This window comes from Acanthochromis polyacanthus, chromosome 13 (genome assembly GCF_021347895.1).
Source record: "Acanthochromis polyacanthus isolate Apoly-LR-REF ecotype Palm Island chromosome 13, KAUST_Apoly_ChrSc, whole genome shotgun sequence".
In the NCBI taxonomy this organism is placed as follows: domain Eukaryota; kingdom Metazoa; phylum Chordata; class Actinopteri; family Pomacentridae; genus Acanthochromis; species Acanthochromis polyacanthus.
Window position 1 is genome coordinate 39,687,357 of NC_067125.1, and position 21,264 is coordinate 39,708,620.

Below are 21,264 nucleotides of genomic sequence, written 5' to 3' on the forward strand. Positions count from 1 at the left end.
AGAAACTTCAATTTTCATAGAACTTTTTTGGAAATTAAAATTCAAACAATGTCAACCCAAGGCACTGGAGGATGTAAAAACAAACAAAAAGGGGAATTATTGCACCTTCATGTATTCACACATTTTCAGATCCAGTCACAGCTGCAGAAACACCAGAGATCAGCTCCTTAACTGTTCAAATCTCTCCACCTTCACGTCACAAATAAGTGTGAAGATTATTTGAGTGTAAGTTTTAATTAGCTACTTTCACAGTTTTGCTGCTATCTCGTTGCTCATTTATACCTGATGGTGTTAATCTGCATATTCATGAACACTTCACTTAAAGCAGTTTGCAGGTTGTGGGAAAGGTAACGTTACCTGTGTGAGCGTTGCATTTGCATATAGAAATGTTTGTTAAATCAGCTAAAAATATAAACCCAAATGAAACAGTTATCGTAGCTCTGGTTTGACTTCATATTTGAGGATGTGGGCATGATGTAATTATGTCATCTATCGCTAACCTGTCACTGCTTGAATTCTTTGAACAAGCTGTCGGCGAAATGTTTTGCCAAGTTGGCTTCCTCGGTCTGCGTAGGTTTGAAAGATTTCTTCTTTTTTTTTAACAGACGGGCTTTGTGGTGTCCGTGGGCTTTCCCTGACTGTCGGGGAAGTAATGCCGTATTTCGCTTTGTGCGCCTACTTTGTCCAAAACGTGGACAGTCGACAAGAGCACTTGCAACCATGTTTCTTGCTTTGCCATCATTAAAGCTGCAGTGTGCGTATGAGAAAACCAAAAAAAAAAGTTAAAAAAAACCTAGTTGGCAAGCCCACCATGCCTGCAGGCAGTGGAAGCAGAACGCTGGACACACACAGTGCCCTGCAGTTACACGTCGAGGCAGCTCAAAGGGAACACGGCTTCTATTAAAACAGGTCATTCTTAAAGTGCAGGTATTAATAAAATGGGAGAAAGTATTGTTTTTAACAGCAGGATATTGGAATTGTACCTTTCCAGCACTGGTGTACCATGCAACGCTAGTAGGAGTGTGGTAGAAGCAGAAGATGGTTAAAGAAAATGGTTCAAATGGGAAAAATAATGGAAGGAAGGGATTGCATGAGTAAATGCATGTGTCCATATAGTGGCTTCCTCAGGCAGAAAAGGGCTGGCAGGGCGCTCTTGAAAACACATCACCACCCTAACCCCCACTGTATGATAGCATCGCCCCTCATTGTGATCATTTCTTTTTGGCACATCATACAGGCCGGGACAGGCAGAAACAGGGGGAACAAGCGTCTCTATTTTCTCGGTCGCCAGGGGGATGAGTCCCGCCCATATGATTGGTTGCCTGAAAAGGAGCGAAACCGGCACTTTTGTGAAAAAGTTCACAGATTTTCAACTCTGGAACAATCGCACAAAAGAGATGAAAAGCAACACAGCTGAAAAGCAAGGATGACACTGCTGTTGCGTGTCAGTTGCATTTTCACCCTCATTTACTGAACTCACACAGGTAATCGGGCAACCTTGTATGAGCTACCCACACACAACTATTACAGCCTTACCCCTGAACTGCTGTTGTCAGTCATTTTTAATGATGTGGCCACACAGATTAGAGCAAAAAAAAAGAAGGTAAATCTACTTTGGCAACTGTCACTGCTGCAAATATGCTGGATTTTTTAACCGCTTTGGGGAAATGATTGCAATTCATCTGGCCAGCAAAGTAGCCAGTGGACTTCAGTCAAGTTAATTGATGCTGAACGCCCAGGCAGTGCTATTGTCTGAAACTCACTTAGTTCTGTCCTGTCAAAGAAAATGAGACTCAAATATGATGAAGTACTTAAAACGCAGTAAAACACAGAAGGCTGTGAGACGATTGCGGTACTTTACGGTGCTTTCTTCTCAGAACTGGTCGTTTAGAACGCGCATGACAATAATCATTTAAATTTCTGTCTTCCTCTCCCAGGCCTCCCTGGCTGGAACATAAAGGATGCAACAGATTTAATTCATTTTAAACTGATGCATGTTGATTAATATTTCTTAGTTAAGATAAACAATAACACTGTTTCTCTAGGGTTGATGTATTTATCTTTTCCCCTGGAATATATTGCTGTATGTCTATTTTTGCATTTGAAAAGCATACACACACACACATATATATATACCGGACTTTGCAAAACTTCTGTTACACTCGGTTTCATGATCTTTAGAGAGTGAAAAATTCCATTTAATAAACTGAAAGTTCTACCTTATAGGCAGGTGTCCTTAATACAATTTTTTTCTCCGGTGAAGTTGTATCAAGATGGAAGTCAAAAGAGTTGAGATATCTGCTCTCCTTCGTGCTGAACATCAGCCGGATGACCGTCCACAGAGTCGCGGAGAGGCTAAAGAATGGTGAAGATCTTTCAGGTCTTCACCATTCTTGAAAGATCATCTGAAAGATCTTCACCATTCTTGAGCCTCTCCGCGACTGTTCAGCTGCTTGGCTCTGTCAGACTTGTTGTGGCCTGCATGAAGGAGAGCAGACATCTCAACTCTTTTCACTTCCATCTTGATACAACTTCACCGGAGAACAAATTTGTGTTAATGACACCTGCCTATAAGGTAGAACTTTCAGTTTGTTTCATGGAATTTTTCACTCCGACATGTAAACGTCTCTAAAGATCATGAAACCGTGTAACAGAACTTTTGCAAAGCCCGGTATATATATGATAGATGGCTATTTTTTCCTGTCTCGATATGAGTTGGACTAAAGTATTGCTGACTGGATTAGTTTTCCATCATATTATACCCATCTCAAAAGAGGTCAAGTTGCCAACCCTAACAGGTTGCTTAATGATCCCGAGCTGATCACATGCTTATAGTGCAATTTGACGTATTTAACTCACCATCTGTAGGCAGAACTGCTGGGTAGGAGCAGGAGAGGATCATAAAACAGGAACACTGGTACTTTCTATAAATTAATGTACTGAAAGTGATGCAAAGAACACTCAGCATGATGAAAAAATAATGTTATCTGAAGACAAAGTCACAAATAATTGCCATTTTGACAAATATCTTTTTTTTTTAATCAAATGTAGGCACTTGTGGGGCGTTTTAAAGACAACAAATCACCAAAGAATATTTAAAAAAAGATCAAAAAGCAAATAATTCAGCAGTACTTGTGACCATTGTTAGTTTAGCTGTTGTGTCTGCCAGTGTGGATGCGATGCTCAAATCAAAACTAGTTAGTTTTTATTCCTATTTGTGCAGTCTGACATTATATACACTGATACATGATTTAACCTGCAGCTACATCTATAAAAATGCATCTGATTTAAGTGTACATGCTTTTGCAAGGTTGACTCACAAACCTCATCTGTTTTAACATATGTTTGTGAGAGAGAAAATAAATGCAAAGCAGACAGAGTAATAGGCAGAGAAATTGGATTTGATGGGAGAAAAAAATACAGGTGTGAAAAATGTGAGCGAGATGGAAAGACATCAGAACAGAGAGGCGCACAAAGGTGAAAACAGAGAATGAGCAGGACTGACATAGGGACAAAAATTATATGCATGATGTCAGGAGAGGGAGAGGCTATGATTAAAAAGGAAGCTGTGTCACAGGGACTGGTGGAGTGAAAAGCTAACAGAACCAGCCAATCAGCGGGACCTTAAAAATACTGACTCAGTTCCCCAGGGGAAGATGCAGGGGGACGGCTCACCTCTTAAGAGAGGGCAACCGGACAGGGCCCTCAGGTGCAGAAGGGGAAGTCCACACAGAATGATAGATTATATGGCACTTATTTTCATAATTAAAGCTTGTAACATCAAAATCTGTCCCCTGGGTCTCATGAATACCGAACGGCTGCTCGGTTCTGTAAAAAACGGTGAACTCTCACAGCGATTTTTTTCCCCTTTCCTTTTAATAATGAATTATTTCAAGTAATGTCACTTTTTTTGCAGACACCGTGCCAGGTCGAGGAAAACCTCCTTTATGATTTGAGGTCTAAAATAGGTCTGCGCATCTATCCATCAACCCATCCATCCATGTTCAGCTCAGTGACATATTGTGGGTTCATTTTTTGCAGTGTGTCTCGCAAGATGGACAGAGTGTGTGTGTGTGTGTGCTGCAGGGACTGTGCTGTCAAACCTTTGCCCTCCTCTTTTCTGGGCTGCCTGCACTGGAGGAATAATTGGCACATTAAATTATTTAAAAACATCCAGGGCACATTATCATAAATATTCACTTGACGTTTTGCTTAGATCAACAGTCACAACCCAAGGCTCCGGATGTGACTTCATGACATTGTGTGTGTGTGTGTGTTTGCATATGCGGATGTGTGTGTGTGCGTATGCATTCTGAGTGCCCAAGGGCTGATTGATGGACAGTATTTACAAACAAAACTTCTCCCTGTCAGTCAACCTAACTAAATTCAGACAGCATGAAAATGTCAGGCTCATGCGCCGACACAGATGTGAGAGTACATATCCACGCTGGGCACGGAAATGTCAGCCGCACTCGGAATGGGCACACTCACTCATGAACGTGCACTCGCAGGACGGAGCGGTACAGCAGCCCCTCGTCACTCTGCTGTTGTAACAAGAGCCTCTAACGAACTTGTCACTGTTCTCGCCTGAGACCAGACAATGACATGCTAACAAAGCAGAGCTGCTCAGAACAGGTCCATTAGCATCTGTTAATGCCATTCTGGACTACAGACACCGAGACCTACACGTCTCCTCTACAGGCTCAATGGCAGATATGGTGAAGCTGTGTACAGAATACAAAATGTGTGTTTTTAAACACTATGATAATCTAATGACTGTAAATGCATCTGATAAATAACTAGAAAAGCACAAAGAGGGTAGCCTAGCCGCGCTAGACCCATGCTCTGAAGACGCAAGGGTCTAGGCACACTCGACAGGGAGGGAGGCGGGCTAAAAGGTTGTCTATCAAATCACTCTGCAGCAATTGGGTAGGTATACAACCAATCAGCGCAACGAACAGGCTCCTAGAGCACCAGAAATCAGAGGATGCGGTAGTTCGGTGAAGCCTTATTTATACAGTCAATGGGTGAAGCTCAAGTATATTACAGACATGTTAACAGAAAGATTATTCAGAGTCGGTGCTAATGGAGCTCAACGACTGTTGTTGTTTTTGTTGTCGACCCTGACAGAGAATTAAATTCGTTGCCGTGGGTTGTCTAGCGTGGCTAGGCTAGTTGTTTCCGGTTGTTTCTCTCAGAATCGTTACGCCCACCTTCTGACTCTACACTTCATGGTGATTCGTCCGGCCAGTTTTAGGAGCATCCAACCTCGAGCCTTATGGAGGGTAACTAGACCCACCCTGGCAGAGAATTAAATTCGTTGCCATGGGTTGTCTAGCGCGGCTAGGCTACAAAGAGGGCACAGTACTTCACAAAGGCTGTTCATTCCCTCATATGGCATGGTCAGAAATGCAGCATTTGTTTATTAGTTATTGATGATCAGAAATCACAGCAACAACCCACAAACAACAGGACCTTGCACTGAGCACAAGCTTGTCTTATGTATGTGTACATTATGTATGGATACTGAATCGTGTAACCTACAAATGTAATGGGTGGTGGCGATTGATGTGACTCTGTGTGATCAAGCGGCTCGAGCGGTGGAAGAACAGTGGTACAAAGGCAGGCGGAGGCAGCATTTGAGTGGTCGACTTCTTTTCTTTTTTTTCCTTCTTTATTTTCCAAATGTGCAAAAATACAAAATATCAAAGTGCAAGTGCAAAAAGTGCAGGTGCGTTGGAGGGTAGGAGCAATGGCTTCTCCAGCAGCAGAACGCAGAACAACCAGACAGACAAACCGTTTCCCTTGAATGAGGGGAACAGCCTCCTCTAATACTGGTCTGCTCAACAGGAATAAACCAATAAAACTCTGGAGGTAGATCACCTTATCCTTAGCCGTTACCACCTAAGTTAAAAACTCTCCATCATAAACCAAAACCCAGAATAAAGTAAACAAAAAATAACTAATGCAAACTAACCCAACTAAACCCACCAAACTTAAACCAACAACACAATATAAAGTTAAAAGTATTGCAGCCACCCCTTCCGTATCCCTCCCCTTGGTTCAGCCCGGAACAGTCTTTTGGGCGTCTGGCTCCCTGAGGACTCTTTTGGCCAGACGCACCTGGACACAAGAGGAAACGGTAGGTTAACTGCGCAGACCACTCATTCACACACACACCTCCACGACACTCAATACATTCACCGCATGCACACCACACTAAGAGAACCACCAATTTAAATTATCTCACAATATTGTACATTCCAATCTAAATTATCCTGTCACCTCCGCAGACCCGGCCGCCGCCATCACCCCAGGTGACGCCACCGGACCGGACCCACGGCCAACCTCAATAAAACTGTTTGGTTAATAAAATATTTAAAACCGACAATCGTGTACAAATTATTTACCAATTAGCTTCTCACAGTGTTGGGTGCATTAACACGCTAACTGAATGCATAAAGTGTCATGTGCAATGTGCAAACATACGTGACGGACGGCCCTGTTCGTCACACTCTGAAACACCTCCTCAGTTCAATCAGTTGTTCCATGTATCATTTCTGATGGATAAGTCCCAATAAGTCCGCTGTGGTTGATTTGTAGTAGGGTCACAATCATGTGATCACCAGCAGGCAGCTGATGTAGTGTTCACTTGTTGTCATAGTTACAGTGACGCCGTAACGCTGTCTCACAATGATACAGAAATTCTTAACAAATCCCTGGATCCACACTATAAGCTGCATCACTGTTGAAACCTGATCAGCTGGTCCTTGTGTAATTTCTGATCTTCCCTGGAAATTTCATCTAATTCAATTAGTCCGTTTTTGAGTAATGTTGCAAAGAGTCAGACAGACAGACATACAGACAGACAAACCAACGGCGATCATCACAGAACTCCAAAAAGGAACGCGGCCTTGTTATGTGACAATCAGTGATGATTTAAAGGATCGTAAACGAATGATTCTGACACCAACAACTGGATTCTAATCATGGATATGTTAGAAGAAATTGCAGGTTGTGATGTTATGACTGCATGTTCCAGCACATCTGCTTCACCTTCGTCTGTCAGAAAAGGCTGCTGTGTAAGTCTACATAAACACAGGTGCATATTGTAGTATTGCACATGAGATTGACCAATACGGGGGTTTTTTCCAGGGCCGATACTGATGCTGATTATTGATAATCAAGGCAATCCACTTTGTAATCATACTATTTTCATGAAATCTTATATATCAACAGCATTTGAAAGCAGGGAAACTGCCATTTAGAACTAGGCATCTTCATTTATAAAGATTACTATAACTGAATAAATATGCTAGCAATAGGAATGAGCATGCATCTAACCATTACATGATGCCAGGGGACTCTCCTCTCTTTACTGATTGATCTATTGATTGATCAGTTTGTCTCCTTCCACTTCATCTGCTGTCTGAAGTCTATATCTTAAAGTATTATTAGTGACTGTTTTCCAGACGCTCTTTCAGGCTGATCTGTAGCTGCCTAATAACTTAGCCTCTAGCCACTAGCTTAGATTTAGACACTGGTAAAGTAGCTTGTGTTTCTTGTTTAGCTTTTGCAGGTTGTGTCTCTGCTAAAGAAACATTACTGAAACCAGAGAGAAAGACAGCAGCATCAGACCCAAAGTGGTGCATTTAATTTATTGATAATACATTACTAAAAGTAAAGATAGAGAATACAACCTGAAAAATACCAGATATTGGGCTCAATAATCAGCTCAGCCAATTATCCATCCATCTGCATTTCATATAAATTACTTGTTAGTATTTTATTACATGTCTGTTGACTGGTATTAGTGAAAAAATGTCACTTTACAGAAGTGCAGAAATTTAGTAGCATTTTTGAGCTCCCGTTCTGCACATAGAGTCGAGAAGAAAACCATTTCAACTCCGAAAATCACATAGTCTCAACGTTTGTTGCTCCTGTAAATCAGCAGAGCTTCAGAGTGTGTTTTGGAACATAAACAGTTAGGTGGTGAATTGCACGGTTAAGTTGTGCTTTGCGGTACACAGGCAAGGAATAACCTGGGGAAATGACAGCAATCTGCAGTAATTACTAGTCTTTGAATGTGGTTGTGTTGAAAGCAGTTAGAGATGAAAAGCCAAGAAAACAAAACCGATGAAGGGGGTGGGTGGGGGAAATGTCAATAGAAAATTCTCTGATAAAATGCGGCGATACGTGAGAGAATAGGCCTGATGGTTTTCAAAACACGCTATCGGGAGAATGAAAGCGCCCCAACTATTTTCGGAACCGGATCGCGCATCCAAAATAAATGCAGAGACGGCAACATTACCATAGCTATTCAGCATTCGGGATGATACATGCGCTGTGACAGATTGCTCACTGTCACAGCCAGAGGGGAGGATGTCTTGCTCCCCAGCTCCAACTGGTCACTGTGAAATCTCACTAGCTCTCAGTGGAGATTATAAATAGTCTGTGGAGATTGGGAAGCAATTTGTATCAATAACACCAGGGGCCAAAGAGTAAACTGTGCAGAGATAATGCAGCTTATTAAATGGTACCAATTGCTAAGTAACTGTAATTGGTTTGAGTGACAATGAGGATTAGAATTAGGAAAAGATGTTTGTTTTTCAGGGAATTCACCAGTAAAAATGTGCAAATGAATATGAGCGCAAACTCCATAATCCTACAGTAAAAGTATCCTGCAGAGCAACAGTCGCCAATCACCGGGCTGTGGGTCATTTGGTACCAGGCCCAGTCGAAAGAAAAAAATTTTATTTTAAATTTTATTTCCGGCCGAGCCTGCAGGGTGTTTTATTTTGAAAAATGGATAGATCATCTTCCCGTCACTTCCATCTGTGCTTGTTTCCCACATTTAGCTCTGTCAGTTTTCCTGCCCGGCCGTTTAAATAAAGTCGTCAATCTAACCCCTGCCAAAATGAAGAAAAAACAAATGTTTCTGGAGAGCTTCTTTGAAAAGAAGAGAGACTCGATGCTGAGACAGAAAAAGAAAACCGTCTTGCTTGAAAACCGTCCGTCGTGCAAAAAAAAGGATGGAGACTGCTGCTGTTGAGTTTCTGACCTCTCTGAAGCAGCTTGATAAGTGATCTGGTTTGTTGATATCTGTACACATAAAAGGACGGGCATGTTTGCGCATAGATCTGACACCAAGAAATGGTGCTGAAAAGGCTGGCTAAATCAGAACTTTTAACTTAAATATTGTGAATATTGCCAAGTGTTCAAGCTGTAGCACCACTGCAGGGACAAATCTAAGTCACATATGGTGCTCTGCTTTCAATCAAACTAACCTGCTGCACCCACGTGAACTAAAATAGCAGATGTGCTGGGAGACACCCACACAGCATATGCACCCACGACCTACTGCTTTCCAAGGACGACGACAACACAGAGTCCCCAGTGATAACGCTGCGTCTACACAAACAACGGCTCAATATAAAGCTTTAAGTTGACCGTGTGTCACTGAAGAAACACATGAATTGAAAAAAGGGGATTATTTTGAGGAGTTGTCAGCTTATGCAATCCTTTAAACACATGAATCAGACTATTGTCATGCTTGCAGTATTGCGTACATGTGTACACAGCCAGATCACATAGCGCGTGGTAATCTGTTCGAGTCAAACAATGAAATACTTTATCTGTTTGCGTATTTCAATGGATCTAGTCTTTTCAGCTGTGTGTAGGCGCACATTTGTGTGTGCGCGTTTGCATGTGCGCCTGTGGGTGTGAGGATAAACTGAAGGGTGACAAAACATAACTGACTGTTGATCTGTTTGTCGTGTGTGAGAGAGAGAGAGCGGCAGTCGTACAAACCATTAGTTTCGCTTAGTAGCTGTGTGTGTTTGTGAATCTCAGTTGTGGAAGAAAAGATTCCATTAAGCTGTTTAAGTCTGAGTCTGAGTGTGTGTGTGTGTGTGTGTGTGTGTGTGTGTGTGTGTGTGTGTGTGTGTGTGTGTGCGTGGTTGCGTGGTTGAACCCATTAACTGAATAAACCATCCAGTATGATTGTGGTGTCAAATGGGTTTGCTGAAGCATTTCTGCTTGGCCCAGCAATCCTTGTCCTTTTTAAAGTCATGACACACTTTCACAAGACCCAAAACTCCCAGCCACAGTTAATTATTGATTGGTTGGAAACGCTGCATCAATCTTGACGAATCTGTAGAACCATGGATGTACAAAACACAAACAGATGCAGGCCAATGAGCAATCTGAATGCCATATGCCAATTTCATTTGATATAATTGAAGTTGTTGCGATTATTTTTGGTAGGTGGCAGAATTGGAGGGTGCAGATGTTCCGTCTTCAGTGTCACCAAACCCTGTCTGAACAAGAGTCCTTGAGAAACGCATTAAATCTTCCATTTTTTTCTATGCTGTTTTCTAACCGATCTTTTTGAAGTCATTCGTTGGTGAAATAAGAAAAGGATTTGTACAAGAACAGGACAAATACACAAATGTGTATATATACACACACACACACACACACACACACACACACACACACACACACACACACACACACACACACACACACACACACACACACACACACACACACACACACACACACACACACACACACACACACACACAATGTATACATTGATCAGGCATAGCACTGATTGGGCCTAGACCAGAGGACCTCTCAGGGTGTCCTATGAGGTCTGGCACTGGGACATTGGCAGTGGATCCTTTGGGTCCTCTGGGTTGTGCAGTGGAGCTTCTGTGAATCAAACTTGTTCCTGTTGATGCTTGATCAGAATTGGGTCGAGGAAGTATGGAGGTCAAGTCAACGTCTTGTGCAATTGTCATGTTCGTCAAGATGTTCCTGATGGATGTTTTTGCGATGTGGTCGGATGCATTTTCCTGCAGGGGTAGGCCAGTGACATTTGGGATTTCCATTTGCACAATGAATTCTACTTGATCTAGGACAATGTTTATGTGGCTGTCTAAGTCTCACTAACATGGACGCCAAAATCCAAGGCCCACCACCATAGTACCAGCATGCTCAGTTTTATTCACTTCACCTGTCAGTGGTCATAATGTTGTGGCTGATCGGTGTATACAGGGTGGGCCATAAGTTTACATGCATAGGAAAATGTGTAATGTATTTTTTTTTTATGTTTCAACTTCAGCTGTGCTAATGCAAGTTCATCAACAGTGGAAAACATGTATATTAATATGTGTTTTCGAAACAATGGTAATCATATAGAGCACATTATATAAATAAAATCGGTTGTCCAACATAAAATGTTAATTTTTCCTGTGTGTGGAAGCTTATGGCCCACCCTGTATACACACGTTTCCTACTTGTTCACGTTTAAAGAGAGATAGTGGTGGCATGTTCTGTTTTATTAGCATCCCTCCCTTCAATTTCCTCCACCTCATCCCAACTACTCACTTCTCAGTTCACACGCAGCTGCCTTTTAGCAAAGCCTCAGGGCAGAGGAAGCTTCCTGGTTTAATTCCTATTAAGAAAAGAGCCCTTACAGACAGGGGTACACGTCAGGGGGATTTTCAAGCTGATTTGCACCAGATTTGGCCATCCAGACAATCGTAGGATTAATTGTAGTTGGAGGCAATGCTGATTATTCCCAAAGGTTACATGGGCAGTGTGAAGCGCTTCACAGATTCAGTCTCACCCAATGTGGTTGTGTCAGACTTATCAAAGACACTTCACTGGCAGCAAAGTTGATATTTATGACCTGACATCTGCACTGGCCCAGTGGTATGTCATGTTTGCAGACTTGTCCCAACAGTATAGACCCCCAACCCATGTGAGGAAGGTCAGGACATGAGATACGTGACAAGAAGGATAAACATTCATTGAGAATATAACTTTTTAGACCTCCTGTGTTGTGTTTAATTAAATTTATCATTAATTAATTCTCACCTCAGTCTTTCAAACAACCTCTCAAACATGGATTAAGCCTAAAATTGAGGGAAAGATCAGAAATCTGCAATGAAAAAATCTTCATCTAAGACCAGTGTTAGAGTCTCACTCACTGCATCTTACCAGGCACGACTTCACACAGATGTCGATGTTAATTTTAAATGCAGCTTACTCCATTTTAATATGGATTGCAATTTGTATTCATTTGTAAATAAATCGTGCCCTCTGTTTCCATTGTAACATAAGCTCTCACACGCACAGCAGTTCTCTTTGCATGAGTTTGTGTTCCCACAGAGGGATGTAACTGTCATATTTTGTTCAATGCAGCCTAGTCATTGTGAAATAGAATAAAACAAATCAAATCAACATGACAAAGAGCTCAGTGAAACGAAACCAAATGACAGCAAATCACAACAAAGCAGAAAATGCCAAGGTTTGGCTAAGTGCAATACACACTGGGCCATTCATTAGTTTCTCTCTGTTAGACAAATTATTGGCACGGTAATCCCTCACACAGCTCTATTCGACAGATTCCCACTTTCTGAATTAATGGCAACAATGTCCCATCATTAAAGCTTACAATAATGAATTTTAAGCAATAGCACTATAAGTTAAAAGTTGAACTAGTCTCTGCTGAATTAAGCATTCAAATTTACATTGATCTGCTTTCTCACTGTTAGCTTTCTTTGTTTCTCTTTCATTGCTAAAAGCAGCAACATTCCCACTGTGAAACGTGACGCACAGTTAGCATTGGAGGCAATACAATCACAAATTTTCAAAGTTGCTCCCTCTATCTCCATGACAGTTTAATTATAATCAGTCACGACTTTTACATAATGTGTTTTGAGTCAGCCTGTTTGGCTCCTGAGGGCACGTTTACACACCTCACTTTGTGTCATGAGAAACACCACACGCGCTTTCAAAACAACAAAACCAAGGGGTAAGTTTAACAAAGAAGTTACTGTTAAAACTGAATGCAGTGTGTCAGGCTGCAGATTTTGGAAAAGGAGCCCACGTGTGCTTTGTGGAGTTCACAAAAGGACACCACCAGCCCTGCTCTCCTACCAATTTCCCTAAAAATTTCTCTGAACTATGATTCAGTTTGTCACACCGTGAAGATGAGAGGAGAGGCAAACAAATATGGTATCATTTTGCTCAAACACATTCAACAGAAGTCTCACTCTGTAGTTTTTTGAAGCTTAGTAATGTGGACAGAGGTACTTTTCTTCTATTATGTGCTTTTTTTTCTCTCTCAGTAGCCCTTAAAAAATTGCTTTCGGAAGCCCTGGTCCAGCTTTGCTCTCAAATCATGCTGTTACCCTTCGGCAAGACATCAGGGCCGCTAAAGTTTCCTGGTTCGATTCCTATTAGGAACTCAGTCCAGGGATCCTTTCACATCACTTCACAACCGCACAAGGTCACGCACACACACACAGATAAACACACACAGAGCTATCTGCCAAGTTATACTTCCTGGTTGAGGTTCAATGCCATCGATGAGCTTGGCACTGAGACTGAGCCAGCCGATACCCTGCTGCCCACTGGCTCTCACAAACAGACACACACATACACACACAAGCCCATCAGTACTATTTCACTCTGACTTTGCTGCAAAGCCCGCCTGTCTGCATGCAGAGGTGGAAATACATTCATGGGGTGGGAATGGGCGACGACAGAAAGGCTCGCAGTACATCTGGGGGCATGCGAATGAAGGGAAATATGACTTAGATAGAATATAGCAGTGACATGTGGGTGTCTGACAATCCCACTAGTTATTCCGAAGGCCCCTGGAGAAAGTACGGATAAAAAGAGAGAGAAAGCAAAACCAAGGTAAGCGCAGAAAAAAAAAAAAAAACATTGCTCCCATTTACCAGGGTGCTTTCTCCCCCTTAGTCCGCCCCACCAGGATCGGATACGAGCAAAGAAAAATGAGATCTGCAGTATTTACCTTCTGAAAGGCCGGAGAAGTTCACGATGGAAAGAATCAGGAAAGTGTTTAATCAGAGAGCGATGATTTCTGCAGCTGTGAGGCATGGAACGTGTTGCCAGATCACAGACTTATGAATTCTAACTCTGTGGGGAAATAAGGCCGGTGAGGTGACTGTTGTGCTCCAGGCAGCGCTGCATGGAAATATGTAATGATAGTGCATGTGTCATCGCTGCAGCGTTCATATTATAGCACACAGCAGAATACAAGGAAGCAAAACAAGCAGCTGCAATCATAAGTCATCCTGGGAGAGGAGGTTTTTATTTTTTTTTTTCCTGCTACATGGCTCAGCATTGCTGATTTGGCTGTTGGTGCAGTGTAGTGAATGGGCAGAGTGGAGTAGGACAGAGCAGGTTTGTGTTGGTGGCTTTTCGATTCAGCTCTATTGCAGTGTTAACCTAATGACGGCATCCAGCAGTGCAGTGTCATTGACAGCACTGTCGTAAGACACTGACATAATTTTCAGCTCACTATCGGCCAAAATGACAGGCAACATAATGGTAAAGTTACTATTTTGTCCTACCTTGTTATCTTTCACTGATGCACTCTAAAAGCTTGATGTTTTGCTTGTTTTTTTAGGTAATTTGGGTGTTTCATTGGTATAAACTCTACATTTTATCCCCTTAAAAGCTATGCAACTATATTGCAAAAACAAATATATTTAGAAGGAAACAAGAAATTGATCAGATTACATGTTCTTGGCAAGTAGGAAACACATTGATACATAACATTTAAGTAATATATTGAGTGATGGTAAATTTTGTGTTTTTTCTGCCAAAATATCCGAACTTGCACTACAGTATCCCCTTGTAGCCAGTACTAGCAGTATAAAACATCGTGTATAGCTCTACAAGATTTCTAGCAGTTAATTAATGACTGTCAGCAGTTGGTTAAAAACAGATGATGTCCACTGTGACAGGAGACAGAAAAGTTTTCTTTACAACAAATCAAAAACACATTTTTTCCTCACCATGATCACAGTTCTTTTGCTGCTTAAACAGAACCATAGATGGGAGTCAGGATGTGAAGCTCGGTCTTACTCATCATGCTTTGTACACCCACCATCCACCCCAACCACCTCCTGCTGACTCTGACGCAGGTCATTAATGTGGTGCTTCATTCACCCAAAAAAAAAGGAAGCTGTTTGTGAAAGTAATTCACATTATTGCATGTCCAGCTGACTTCCCGGACACTGATTAAAAATCCTCTAGATCTTATTAGCAATTCAGATTAATTTAAAAGCTGAACTAGGATTCTGTTTTTACCTGTATTTCTTCTGCTTTGAGTTTAATGATTTATTTTGCATTATTAGGTTTCTTGATACTGACATCCTCTTTTCTTTTGTATTTGCTGTGGCAGGATGATTCCATCCAGCAGCAACGACTTCCTGGTGCGGGACCTCGCTGCTGGACGCAGCTACGACCTTTGCGTCCTGGCCGTGTTTGATGACGTCATCACATCGCTGACTGCAACGCGTCCGTTGGGCTGTCTGTCATTCACTACGGACACAGAGTTCAGCCAGTGTCAAGCACTGCACAGCCACTTCCTGGGTGGCACTATGATCATCATCATCGGAGGGATTATTGTTGCTTCTGTGCTAGTTTTCATCATCATCCTAATGATACGATACAAGGTTTACAGCCATCAAGGGGCGGGACACAGCAAGGGAGCCATCGCGGCCACGACGACGGCGCCGAGGCCGCAGAGCAACGGACAAGGAGGAGGCAGTCAGGTCCAAGTCGTCCCTCGCTCTGCCTCAAAGATGATTGACAGTCAGGACGACCAGGCACTAGCACCGTCCAGGGCCATGTCGCCTAGCAACACCCTGAGAGACACAGTGGCATTGGTGGAGGAGGAGGGCAGTGGACGGAACATAATGACAAGAACTGACTCAGTGGCCAATGAGGAGTTGCTCTCACCCACCAAGGCACGCTACTCCTCCAGGGTTGCCATTGAGATGAAAATCAGACCGCCATCTGTCGCCAAAGAGCCCACCTCTCCCAAGGAGCTCGCAGGTAGTACCGAAAACAGAAAAGGAGGAGGAAGTAGACATGGAGAGGGCAAGCAGCAGAGCTAGAGGGAAGGATTTCAGAGAAAACAGTGAGAAGCTGACAGAGAAAGAGTGGAGCAAGACATAAATAAATATAGTCAAACTGAACGAGATGGAGGATGAGAAATATACAATGTGCAACTGAGGGTGTGAAATTGAGCGAGACAATAATGGAGAGAATAGTGAAAAACTGAGTGAGCATGAATGAGAGAATGAATGAGAGATGTCGTCCTCATCCACTGGAAAGATGGTAATGGGAGACAGATGGTGAGACACGTCTTCAGCTTTCTGTCTGGTGGGCTGCAGTAGTATCTTCAGCGTTATTTAACTCTCTGTGATTGCTTTCACTGTAAAAGAAAAGCTATGAAACAATATAGTCTTGCATTAACTTCCCTACAGTGCAGTGAAAACCTCCTCCAAGCTCATTTATTTTTGTTTTCTGCTCTTGCCAATTACCAGGCTTCATTTCTGAACAATGGAAAGTGGCACATTTTGACTCAGCGGCTTTAAAGTCTTTAAGAAGTTTAAGAAAATTACTGACTTTACTTTGTTTTCCCAAGTGAGCTGTGCACAGTGCTGTGACCTTCTTTTACAAGAAACTGTGATTTTTTTTATTTTTGGTCCTTTTCTAAAAGCAGAGTTAGAGTGTAGCCAGTTGCATAAGAAAGCTGGTGTTAGAGGAGAGAGGGATTTGGTGATGCAGGTGGGATCAGCCATCACACAACAGTTAGCGTGATTCAGGATAACGTTCCTTGCGTGTCCTCCGTGAGTGTGCTACAAAGTATTAGACTTTAAGCACCTCAAGAAAGCCTGTTTGCCATTAGGAATGACACAACACACGTGCTTACAAGTGAAAAAGGAAAATTACCTCAGTACAAAAGAAAGGCTATATAAACTCCCTAAAATTCAATGCCAGCTTGGAAGACACCCAAGACCCTCATTTCTCCCTTTATAAAACTTTAAAATGTGGCAAAACAATTGCACAAAAACTAAATGTGTTCTTAAAATCACATCTGTGTGACTGCCTTTGTGTAGCTAACATTTACTGCAGTGTAAAAAGCCCTGTAAAGTATCTGAAGAGGCTTATAAAAGCAACAAAATTAGCTTTATGGTTTGAACATGCAACTATACAGCAGATATTCTAATTGTGTATATATATATACTTTACTATGAAAATGAACAAATAAAACTAAATAGGAACAATGCATGCCGATACCACTGTGAAGTGTTCAAGCGGTTGCTCCCCAAAGGATGAATCTTTACTACGGTGTTTATGTTTGTAAAGCTGTATATGCTCAGTTCAGATTCTGCCCCCTAGGGCAGGGTAAATCCAAGCAGCTGGTTTTACCGTTGATTCGGTTAGAGCGTACTTGAAACTCTCCAGGGCTAACAAATCAGAATCCGACAGACATTTATTACAATTCAGGGTGGATATAATATACATGATGCACGAGGCAACCGAAGCAATCACAACTATTATTAATGTATACGCTGCAGTATAGGGAAACGTGAGACAACAAGACACGGTGGTGAAAAGAGTCGTCAGCGTAGCCAGTGAAGGCATTTTGCCAGACATATGAGGGAGACCAAAACTGGCAGCAAGCAGAACAACCAGTCAGTAAAAAGCCAGAGGCAGTTTAGTTTATTTATACAGCACTTTTTTACCAAGTTCGTTGCAAAAACGAATGATTTCAGTTTTAAAATACACTGAACTGTTACCTGACAGGAAGAAAGTTCTGGGTTTCTGTGTAGACTTTGTATGTTCTCTGCATGTGTGTGTGTGTTGGTGTTAAAGCAAGCATGACAGGTTAATTGGTGATTCCAAATTGCCAGTAGATGTTAATGTGAGCATGCATGGTTGTCTCTTTGCATTAGCCCTGCAATGGACTGGTGACATGACCAATGTTGTATCCTGCCTCTCACCCAGTGTCAAACTGGGATAGGCTCTGGCCCTCTGTGACCCTGTACAGAGGCATAGAGGGAAAAGAAAAGAAATGAAAGAAATAAAGAAAAATGAAACGAGAATAACTTCAATAAAATCCCAACAAAAGAAGACTGGATGACCTCGGACAGTGGAGTCTAGATGAATGATGAAATCATGCCTCTCTGACACCTGGAAATGAGAAAACTCAAGTCTGTGCTGTTACCAAAAAACTAATTTGTGAAGATGTTCCAGTGAGTGTAAATGACAGGCTAAAGTTGAGCACAGCCGCAACCCAATTTACTGCAACAAAATTGGTTAATTTCCAGGTTCAGAACTAATAGTACTCCTTGAGATTACGGTTTCCATTCACCGTCTCTTGATCTCGTGCCTCTCTTGTCTAGTTGTGGATCAACGTCTTGTTCTGGCATGAAATACATATTCCTATTTTCTACAGCAGCGGCTCCTGGCTGTGCTAATAGAAAATACTGTAGCTGTCAGTTGGCAAGAATAGAGAGGTAATTTGTGTGATAAAAGTTGAATAATTTATTTAGGAACATCATTTTGCAATCACAGTATCATTCCAGTAGTGCAAAATCCATGACGGTGAAAGCACGACGCTGCACAATTATGATATTATGATAAACGTCTTCCTAAGCGTGCGAGATACTGACGGAAAATTGCTATTATGTAACACAGTCTTTTCCAGCAAAGGCTATTAGATAAAGCCTACTTTTATGTAATCAGGCCCGCTTCCTTTTATCCAAACTTTTGAAGTGACTTCCACTTACACACAAAGATCACTTGAAATGCTCAATAGTGCTGTAATAATATGAACTCACAAGAGCATGTGAAGTTTACTTTACGCGCACTTTTTCCCTGCACTGCGCCTACTCCAGTGTACTTCCGCTTTAACACTAATCCACTCAGGAAATGGGGGGTGGGGGGGCGCTTCATTGGAATTAATAAATGGAGACATAATTTCACACGAGTGGCTTAAACAGCTGAGTTGAAATACGTTATCAGCGGCTGATATGCCATTCAATTGGCCTCAGTGAATGGGCTGAAATGAGGTGTCATTGAGCCTCGTGTTGATAGCAGTGGAGGAAACGAGAGATCTTTGCAGAGTGCAGCGGCTTAGCCAGCAACTTCAGGAGGAGTCTTCACCTTCAGGAGCCTGGTCGGAGTTAGATTTATATCACAATTAAAAGTGCTTACAGTGTCTAATTACTTTCTGAAAGACGATTCTTGCTTTTGTCAGACTACCAAGTAGTAGGGATAGACTGATTATTGCCCTGGCTAATATTTGGCATTTTTCACCATGCTATTGTGACTCTGTGGTCTCAGAAATCTTTCTCAAGCAGAAACACAAGCACCACAAGCTGTTGCCACAAACCAGGAAATCAGCTACTCTCACAGTGGCTAAAGCTATGCTAATGTCTAGTGCCTAGGTTAGAACACAGCCACAGATTAGAGTGAAACAGAGTCCGGAAAACAATATTTTATAATGCTTTAAGATATGGACCTTAGTGGACAATAAAAGTGACAGAAATATGAAGTGAAAAGATTACAGACGTAACTGCAGAAGACAAATCTAAGTCGATCATTCATAAACAGAGGAGAGCGTCCTAATATAATCACTCCTATTTCTATTTTACATATTCAGTTATAGTCACCCTTATCAATGAAGAAGCCTAGTTATTAATGACAGTTTTCTATTATTGCATGCTGTTAAAACATTCAATCCAATCTATACTAGGTTCAAATATCGGTGATCTGCCTTTCTTGAACACCAATAACCGACATCAGACTTGAAAAACCCATGTCAGTCGATCCATACCGAGCAGTCTACCCTGGATAGTCATTGTTTGAAGCTGTTTTCTTAATTTAGGATACGAGGGGATGTGTACACAGATAGTAAAGTGTGCTGACAGGTTTATGGCCAAATTGCAGTTACAAAGGAGATGATTTGCAGAGCTGCTCATTAGAGCTGTGACAGACTAGAATTTTACAAACTGTGATGAGGAACTTGCTTGAATTGTATTCTGCCACCACCATAGGCACCAACTCAAACATTTCCCCTATAGGCCTAATTAACCGTTTGAACGCCACCACAACCTCAGCTGACTTCAGTGCATCAGTCAAAGGAGCTACCAAAGAGCATCCCAGAAGAACAAGAAGACCATGCCAGACAAACAAACCAATTACTATAGATTTTATTTTGACACTTTACCCAGGAAGAAAAAGCAACCACTGGCCCTTTGTGTTCTTTGTTTCCTTGCTTTGATTGCAGGATCGTTGGCGCTTTGAGGGCAACCTACAATGAGGGATAATACTCGTGTGGTTGAAGAAAGGCTGCTGGGGTTTCTCAGGGTGTAACGGTGTCTGTGATGTGTTTCACTGGTTGCTGCATTGCAGAGAAAGGCAACATTGATCTGATCAGAGAGAGAGCCGCAGTGAGTCAGAGAGTCTGAGGAATAGACCTACTGACAGACACACACAGAGACCCCATTAAAGGCCCACGGTTGTCACAAATGTGACCCAATATGAAAAAAAGGCATATTGTGGGTGATAGTTTTCTTTTTTGGTTGCTTCTCACATGCCATCTTGTTCACATTTATACATAAGAATTGGATTTGATTTTGGGGATGTTTTTGTGTGTTTGTTATTTTTAGAGAACATCTTAAATTTTGCAAGTGACAAGACGAAAATCAAAGGTTAACAGAGAAGACAGAAAAAATCATAAATCTGTGTTTATACAATTCCATACTCGTGGAAGGATTAGCAGGGTACTATTTTCTGTATTAACTAACCTTGGAGCGTGAGCTCTACCTCACAATACAAGGACGCTGCATGTAGATTCAGCATAAGAACCAGCTCTTTAACTTGAATACCAAGTGGGGAATTTTCTATCTGGATTAGTGGTAATTATATGCTTGACACAAACATATTATGATTATGTCAAGCAAAGTGCTATTAGTTCAAGAACAGCCAGGCAAACACTGAATTTGTGCGTGTGTGTGTGTAATGCAATGATCACGTTCTAGGGACAGAAATCTCTACACAGTCGCATTGTGAGAACAAAGGAACATGTCCCCATGAGGTAAACCATTTATTTTAAGGGGTTAAGACTTACATTTAGGTTAATTTTAGGGCAAGCCTCCAGGTAACAAATGTAAGTCAATACAATGTCCTCGCAAGAAAGGAAAATGTTTGTGAAAACAGAAAGTGTGTCGGTGTAAGCTCAGGGTCAGCTATCAAATCCCTGCAGGTCTGTGCATGCATTTGTGTGTTGTTACGCACAAGGTTTAACTGCCTTGAGCCAGTACAAATGTTCCCACATGGTTAAGCAGGATCGGAAAACAGTCAAGTACGACGCAAGGATGAGTGTGTGCGTGTGAAGTGCAAGTGTGTGTG

At 41.9% G+C, this 21,264-nt stretch overlaps 1 protein-coding gene across 2 annotated transcripts in view; it reads left to right on the plus strand.

The window, feature by feature from the left end:
• Positions 1–21,264, plus strand: part of zgc:172282 (leucine-rich repeat and fibronectin type III domain-containing protein 1-like protein) — a 204,995-nt gene that overhangs the window by 162,282 nt on the left and 21,449 nt on the right. For both annotated transcript variants that reach the window (XM_022206150.2, XM_022206170.2), the window contains exon 9: positions 15,236–15,891. In XM_022206150.2, coding sequence (XP_022061842.1) covers positions 15,236–15,891 — 656 coding nt within the window. The remainder of the gene's footprint in view (positions 1–15,235; positions 15,892–21,264) is intronic.